Source organism: Belonocnema kinseyi, chromosome 8 (genome assembly GCF_010883055.1).
Source record: "Belonocnema kinseyi isolate 2016_QV_RU_SX_M_011 chromosome 8, B_treatae_v1, whole genome shotgun sequence".
NCBI lineage: Eukaryota > Metazoa > Arthropoda > Insecta > Hymenoptera > Cynipidae > Belonocnema > Belonocnema kinseyi.
In genome coordinates, this window is record NC_046664.1 from 70,857,645 (window position 1) to 70,866,247 (window position 8,603).

General features: G+C 32.1%; 1 protein-coding gene across 1 annotated transcript in view; it reads left to right on the top strand.

Annotated features, from left to right (window-relative positions):
- Window positions 1-7,361, top strand: part of LOC117178010 (AP2-associated protein kinase 1) — a 97,521-nt gene extending 90,160 nt beyond the window's left edge. Inside the window, exon 13 of the mRNA XM_033369190.1 lies at window positions 4,784-7,361. Coding sequence (XP_033225081.1) covers window positions 4,784-6,813 — 2,030 coding nt within the window. The 3' untranslated portion in view covers window positions 6,814-7,361. The remainder of the gene's footprint in view (window positions 1-4,783) is intronic.
- Window positions 7,362-8,603: the final 1,242 nt, after the last annotated feature.

Sequence of the window (8,603 nt, forward strand, 5' to 3'; positions counted from 1 at the left end):
GCAAAGTGATCTAGTATATTTTCTTTCGATAATATCAAATTTTCAGAACTGCCTGTGATTTTTTTAAAAAGCGCCCAAGCCACCTTAAACAGATGAATTTTTAACCAAATACAGTTGAATTTAAAACAGAGAAGATGAATTATCTACCAGAAAAGACGAATTTAGAACAAAATACATACATTTTTAACCAAATAGTTGAATTTTTTACCTGAAAGACAAAGTTTCAATAAAAAAGATAAATTTTTAACCAAATAGTTGAACTCCTTACCAAAAAAGACGAGTTTTCAACAAATTACCTAAATTTACAACTGCATATTTTTAAAAATGGATGTGATGTTAGTCCAAATTTTATTTGATTAATTTTTAGTTTATATTTTTTTTCTTACATTTTTTAACTAAACAGCTGAATTAAAAAAAAAAGAAACAATTTTTAACCACCAAATATTTAAATACCAAATAGTTAAATTTTATACTAAATTGTGAGATTTTCAAGACTAGAAGACGAATTTCATATGAAGAATTTGAGTTTAAACCCCAACAATATTAATTTTTAAGAAAATATATAAATTTTCAGATAAAAAAAAACAACTTTTTAATCAACAAAAAAAAACGAATTTTCGACAAAACGCTTGGATCCAAAACTAAAAAGGATTAATCAATTTTCAATCAATCATTTAAATTTTCTACCAAATTGTTTAATTTTTGAGTTAAAAAATATTAATTTTCTACAAAACACGTGACGCAGTTTTCCACGAAAAAGTTATTTTATAACCGAAACAGATTATTTTTTTATCAGACAGTTGCATTTTTAACCAAAAAAGATGTTACTTCTACCAGTAGAGATACATCTGCAAACAAAAAATTAGAATTTTTAACAAAAAAGGTTGAATTTTTAATTAAAAAAAAATTTTAGTCAAGTAAGAAACGAAACTTTAATCAAATTATTGAATTTTCAAGCAAGAAAGCAGAATTGTCAACAAAACATCAAAATTTGCAACCAGGAAGTATGACTTCAACAAAATTGTTGAAATTTTAACAGAATAATTTTATTTTGAACCAAATAATCAAGTTTTTAAATAAAAAAAGATGTCTTTTTAACGAAAGATTTAATAGACTTTAAAACCGAGAAGAGTGAACTTTCAACCGAAAATAGTTCGATATAATTAATAAAAATGTGACAAAGAGGAAAGCCTGTAATATATAAGTAGGAATTTTGATAACTATATTAATAATAACATCTTATAGAAACATTTAATTTAATTTTTAATACTTGCAAAATTTTATGATTATGACACTATTTTTAAGACTTGTCACACTATTTACACGAGTTTTGATCTCTGCTGTGAGTTCGAGACCTGAGCTTAAATTTTACTGTTTATACTTTTCAGTTTTTCCTTTTTACAAGCAATTATTTTTATTATAATTTTTAATATTTATTTTGCATTATTTACTTTCAGATTTGTATTGATCACTTTCAAATTTTTCATTCTTCGTTTTTCAATTTTCGTACTTTTAATTTGTTACTCTTCAAAGTTTCTTATTTTAAAGGTGATTTAGTTGTACCTCCAAGTTCATGATTACTTCATCTTTAACTTGATGTATAAAATTAACAAAAAAAAGGTCAATTGATTATTGTCAATCATTTTAGACGAGAATCCTAATCATAAATATAAAATAATAGATTCTTATAATTCTATTTTTTACGTTTTTATCAAATATTATTTACCATATTGTTTAATGTAAAAACAGACCAAATAAAAATTATTGTACGTATTATTTCACAATAAAATAATTCCACTAAGAAAGTGATGAACATAATTGGAAAGAACGATTCAAAGAATAGTATATAAGCATTGTTACAATTATTAAAGCTTTTTTTTAACCATGTGTTACCCTAGGGCAGAATATAGGCAAAAAATCTAAAAAATATCTTATCAAGTTGTCAAAATACTATGGAGACCTTTAAAATAAACCTAAGAAGTTTTAAATATGTTAATTATTTCCAAGTTATTCAAATTTTTCAAATACGTCGAAATTTGGATTTTTTGCAAAATCTTGTTATAAAATTAAGATTTTGCCTTTAACTTCGGCCTATTATAAAAATTAAGACACTTGAGCAACCGCTTAAAAAATAGGCGTGTATACAATTACCAAAGGTCTGTAAAATTGTTTATTCAATAAATAATTGATAAATCAATTTCCTTACTCATTTTCACTTTTCACATTTGCAATTACGTCCAAAGGTAAAATGGTAAATATAAAAAATAAAATCTAATATGGAAAGAGTAAAGAGTGGATTATTGCAACTGTGAAGGTAACTGATGAGCGCAGCTCAGCTCTCACATGATCGGCTGAGAGCCGAGCTGTGCTCGTCAGCTTGCTTCAAAGTTGCACTAACTCACTCTCCAGGAATGAGAATATTGATTTTTTCCGACAATTCTGAATTATTTGTGGCTGGTGTGAAATCTGAAAATTAATGCGGGAAATTTAAATGTTTAAATATAATATTAACAAGTAAATATACATCGAATAAGAGAATTCAAATCACTTAAAAAAAATTAAATGTATAAACAGTCTTATTAAATTTCTACTTTAATTAATATAAATGTCATTAAAATTGTCAATAAATCCTCTATAAACTTGATTTCGTTTTTAACGGTTTTCAAAATGGTCATTTATTCATTAAGTAAAAAGGAATCATCCAGTCACTTTTTTCAATAAATTAACTCATGGGTAATCACTATTCAATTCAGGTCTATACTTATTTCTGAATTGCCCTCAATTCTTTTGAAATATTTCAGGATATTTTGAAAGATTCCGAAACATTTTGAATAGATTTCAATAATTTGAAGGGATTTCAAAGCGTTTGAAATACTATAAGATTAAGTATTTTCTAGAATTTCGGAAGATATGGATATTTTATCAGATTTCTGAGGATTTCAATGATTTTAAAGTTCTCAATGTATTACAATCCATTTTCAAGGATTTCAGAAAATATAGAATTTAACGAGATTTTATACTATTTTAGTGGATTTTAAAGAATATACTCACGAGATGTGAGGTATTTTATAATTAATTAATAATAATTAAATAATTGATCCTGAAGTCTTAACCTCTCCATGAATATTTGGACGTTTCATCAAATTCCTTTGAATTCCCTTGAATTTTTCGAAGCTCATTTCAAACTTACTGAATTCAAAGGATTTTTTCATATTATTGTTTTCCATTCAATAGATTGCTTTTTTAATTCAGCTTGATCTTTTATTATTTTCATCGAATTCTGCTCATTTCCTTTAAATTCTCCTAAATTCACTCAAATTTTATTGAAATAAATTCTTTTTTTCGATTTTTGACCATTTTCCCAGTTCATTTCAATTCGTTTGAATTTTTTTGTAGTCTTTAGTCACTTTTTTTTGGTAAAAAAATTAGTAGGCTTTTAAATATTAGAAGTGATTTGAAATTTGTTTTTAGAATTCACCCTGAATTCTTTTGAATCCTTTGGAATTCTCTTGCATTTTTTTATTCGTTTAAATTCTTTGGAATTGTTTTGTAGTCATTAGTGACTTTTTTTAATTTTTTGGAATTTCCTTACTTTTTTTAATTCACTTTAATTCTTCTAAATTTAATCAATTCACTTAAGTCAGTAGATTAAAAAAAATTCATCACTTTAAATTATTTTCAATTCAGTTGATTGTTTTTAAAATCCAGTTTGATTTTTTATGAATGTTATTGAATTCTTCTCATTTTCGCTTAAATGCTGCTAAATTCACTCAAATTTTGCTGAAATACATGCATTGTTTGGATTGAAAAAATGCCTAATTCATTCAAATTCTTTTGATTTTTTTTGTTGGAATTCACCCTGAATTCTTCTTAATTCCCCCTGGATTTTTTAAAATTCTTTGAATTCCCTTCAATTTTTCTAAGCTTATTTCAAAGTTACTGAATTCAATGAAGTTTTTTTATATTAATGAAGAGAATTCCAGAAAATAAAACCAAGAATCCCTTTCTTTCCTTTTTTTCTTTGTTTTGTCAATTGTATTCTTATTTTTATCGAATCACAATAAAAAAATCTAACTTCTCCAATTTTTATTACCTTGATAAGGGTGCTGTGGGAGTGCCGAAACGTTGACGAAAATTATTTTAAAATGTTTTTTTACTGTGATTTGATATTAATCAAAATTAAAAAGACGAAAAATATAAAAAAAGAGAGAAGGAAGGGAATTAGGTTTATTGCCTTCTCATTTTTATTTCATCTTTTTTATTCTTGTTCAATTTTTTTTTCTTTTTCAGAAAATTTTTATTCTTTTTAAGAGGATATTTTTTCAAATTAAAATAGGAACATTTTGTGCCAGTTGTCAAAATTTGGTCGTTGCATTTTTGCTATTATTTTCAGGAATTCTATACATTAACTTGATTATTGGACGTTAAATAGGATTTTCATATCATTTTAATTTTGAAATTTCTTTCTTCATATTTTCAAATTGTTTTCAATCTCGTGGATTTTTTTTAAACTCACCTTGACTTTTCATTAATTCCAATTCATTCTAATTTCACGGCAAGCAATCGAACTCTTTTTAATTAAACTTGAATGTTTTTCAAGTCTTATCAATTTATCCTGAATTTGCTTTTACCCTTTGAGCATTAAAAAAGTACTCTATGAGCGTGACAAAAAGTACCCTTTGCTCCCCATATTTGATCGTAAAGGGACAGTGAGGTCTGTCAAAACATAAATATCCTGAGCAAAACTCCTCAATGCTCAAGCCTTGAATTTTTTGTTGTGCAGGAGTGATCGAGGAGCCACGAGTGAAGATCTTCACCCAGTGGAGTCCGGAAGCCGAGAATGCAGGAATCGACGACGAGGCATCCCTATTAGCAGAATCTAGTCCCGTATCTCCTCCCTTCGTGAAAGCCCCGATAGAGGATCGCTCAAAATACGAGAAACTGGCCTTCAACGCCGACGAGGTGTCCAGTGACAGCGACAAGGAAATTGCCCAAAGAACCGAGGACCGGACCAAGAAGAAGAGACGGCGCATGAAAGCCGTCCTGAACCGCAGAAGAAAGGATCCTTCCCAGGACACGAATAGCGCATCCGTCGGTTACGATTCCGATGACTCGATCGGCTCCGCCTCCGACCTCAAGGCCATGAACGATGAGGACTGCAACGGAGACAACGAAGACGACCGGGAGAAAATCGACGAGACCATTTCCGAAAGTGTCAGAACCTGTGGAAGTTCCGCTTATCACGCCGAGTGCGAGTCCGTAGCCACTCATGAGGACGATCACAGATTGAAAAAACATCGAAGACATCATCGAGACCAACAACAACAGCTGGCCACGATTGATGCCGATCCAGTCGTGGGACATCAGTACGGCGAAAAACCTCTTCTCCTGGACGACGAGCTCGACCCCGAAGCGAAGCCTGAACAGTCCCACGGCGATCCTTTTGTCGGTCATCAGTACAGAGTCAAACCTTTGATAAATAACGGCAGTTCTTCAGACGATGACGGGGAAAAGCTGAAGAAGACCCTGAAGAACAACGGCATATGGAAAGCGGATGAAGACGTGTTTGCCCTCGCGCCTTTCCCCAGGTCAAACAGTTCACGAAAAAGCAGCTGTAGTCGAGACAGTTCGAGAAACGCTGAACAAAGCATCGCCAACTCGCCCCATCATTCGAATCTGGTAACGCCAATTGGCAACTCGCCAATCATATCCGGAACATTGGTCGACATTGATGACGAGGCGGATGCCGATTATAGTTTCGTGCCTTCAAGGATCCCAAAAGCGCTCGACCAGCTGAAGAATAGTTACAATAACTTTTCGTTGCCGAGACACAGGAGCCAGGACAACTCTCAGGAAGAGACTGTGGAGAAGGATCTATTCGGATCCTCGCCTTTCAGCTCAAGTGATTTTGTTTTCGGAGAGGTGGATCCTTTCGTTGCTCCGGACAAAAGTGTCAAGATGATTCATTCAGTGTCGAAGATGTCTAATCCCATTCCCATGATGGTTAATCCTACTCCGGTGATGACTAATCCGCTACCCATCTATCCGGATTATTCAAACTCATCTCTTCCCTACCAGAAGAATTTTTCCCGGAACAATCCGGTCACATCGTCATCATCGAAATTCGGAGTCGTAACTGTGAAATCTCTCGCTGACGATGATTCCGAGCCGAAAGATCTCTTCGGATCGATTCCATTCGACGAGTTTACAACTCTTAATCTGAGTATCCAAGAAAGACCAACTTCCCTCCCTCTCGCACAATCGCCAACATTTGTCGACAGTGCGCTCACCACAATTTTGTCGACAAGTGCTCAGTCCGGACAACACTCAATCAGATCTGTACAGATTCAGCCGGATTATTGTCGACAGGTTGAGCACGCAACGAGAATCACGATCCAGGGGTCGACGAATAGCGTCTCGAGGTCGGAAATCACCTCGGATATTGTTTCACCACTGTCACCGGAGCCTCTAGTCATGAACGATGATTTGCCGAAGAACTCGAAGAGGGAAAAGTCAAGAGGTGACAAGTCCAAGTATCATCTGATCAGTGAGAATAGAAGCGAGACGATTAATGTTCTGCTGCCGGTGAAAATTGCGCAGAAGAGCAAGGTGGCGACGAGTTATAAGAAGACGCCGAAGAAGAAGAGTGCGCCGGTCGCTGCGGCCGGGGTTAGTAATATGAGTTTTGAGGATTTTCCGAGTGATGAGAATGATGAGAGACATGCAGGCATGACAGTGGCGCCTTTTGAAGTAATTCGGGAACCGGAAAAAAGATTCGGATCGTTGAAGAGGAGGAGCAATCCGTTTACTTGAGGGCACGTTAGTGGGAAACTGGACAAGGTTGTTCGAAGGTATGCAAGTGTTTTATCTGGAGGAAAATGTACTAGGTTCAAATTCTAAGGAATTTTAACTGGGAAGTACTTTTTTTTTTGTTATTTGTTATTTGGTAACACTTTCCTTCAAGGATTGTGGATTTTCGATAGCGGAGTTTTTGTGAAATGAGATAAAACTTTATTTTTAAATATTTCGATGGTGGTAACATTTTTTTTCTGATATGGAAAGAGGTAATTAAATTACGTTAACTCTCTAAATATTTATACGCCCACTCGCCCACCGTCTCCGACATCTTATTGTACGTAATTTTTAGTTTCCAGAAATATTTGTTTAGGTATTGCTACTAAAATTAGATAGATTTTTTTAATTATTCCCTGATTTCTGCTTGACTAATTTTTCAGTTTTCTTGATCAGTAGTATTCAAATATCAGCATTTTTATTTTTTAATACTTTTAACCCTTTCCGGCATACATTTTTCAGGGCAACGAGTTTTCATGAAAATTGGTACATAGGATTTTTTGGGGTCGCTGATTACGAATCTGAACTCATATTTTGAAAATTCAAAATGGCGAGTCCAATATGGCGGCTAACGTTTGGCATATTTTTTTATTTTTTCTGAAAATTGGTATATTTTTGGATTTTTTTGTTTAAAATTGGTGTTCAGGGGTTTTTGGTATCTCTGATCACGAATATGAACTTAGATTTTGAACATTCAAAATGGCGGGCCAAAATTCAAAATATTTCTAAATTGTTTTTTGAAAGTTGGCACAAGCAGGGGGTCGCTGATCTTGAATCTGTATTCAAAATGACAATTATTTAGAATATTAAGGTTTGAAAAAATATACACCTACTCACCTAAAACATGGATTAGTACCAATTTTCTGAATTTTCAAAATATAAATTTAGATTCGTGATCAGTGACTCCAAAAATCCTTGTACACTAATTTTTTTTTAAATCCAGAAAACTTTATTATTTTGACCGCCATATTGGATCCGTCATTTTGGATTTTCAAAGTCTAATTTCAGATTCGTAAACCAATTTTCAGAAAAAAATCCAAAAATATTCCAAGTTTCGGGCGCCATCTTGGATCCACCATTTTAAATTTCCAAAATCTGAGTTCATATTCGTAATCACTGACCCCAAAAACCCCTGTATACCAATTTTCAGATAAAATACAAAAATATTCTTAATTTCGGCAGACATATTGGATTCGCCATTTTGAATTTTCAAAATCTGAGTCCAGATTCGTATTCAGCGACCCCAAAAACCCTTAAGTACTCATTTTCATAAGTATATAATGCAAAGTTTTTTCAATAATTAATTTTGTCAACAAAAAAGGCTTTTCTTCATCTTTGTTTATAAGTATTAACAAATTATTTTAAAAATTTAGACCCTTCGCACAAAAATTTCAATTTCTATATTTCTATAATTTCAATTTCAATTTTCTATCATCCTGCGAGCATGAAATTAAAAAAAAAACCTGTGTAAAATCCAATAAAAACTACTCTGAAATCGCAAAAAAATGATATGAAAAAAGGTGGGAATACGGTATTCTCACCATGCCGCAAAGGGTTATGATAGAATCTTTTATAAACGGAATAAAACAGTATTTCAGATATAAGTTTAGAATGTTTAAGTTTTTAAATTTCTTTTCTACTATAAAAGATGGCTTTTTAATTAAATACTTGAATTTTCAACATAAAAAGACCCAGAAAAATGTTTAAAAGCGTTTTTATGCAACAAAAATGAAATTTCAAACCAAGAAAAT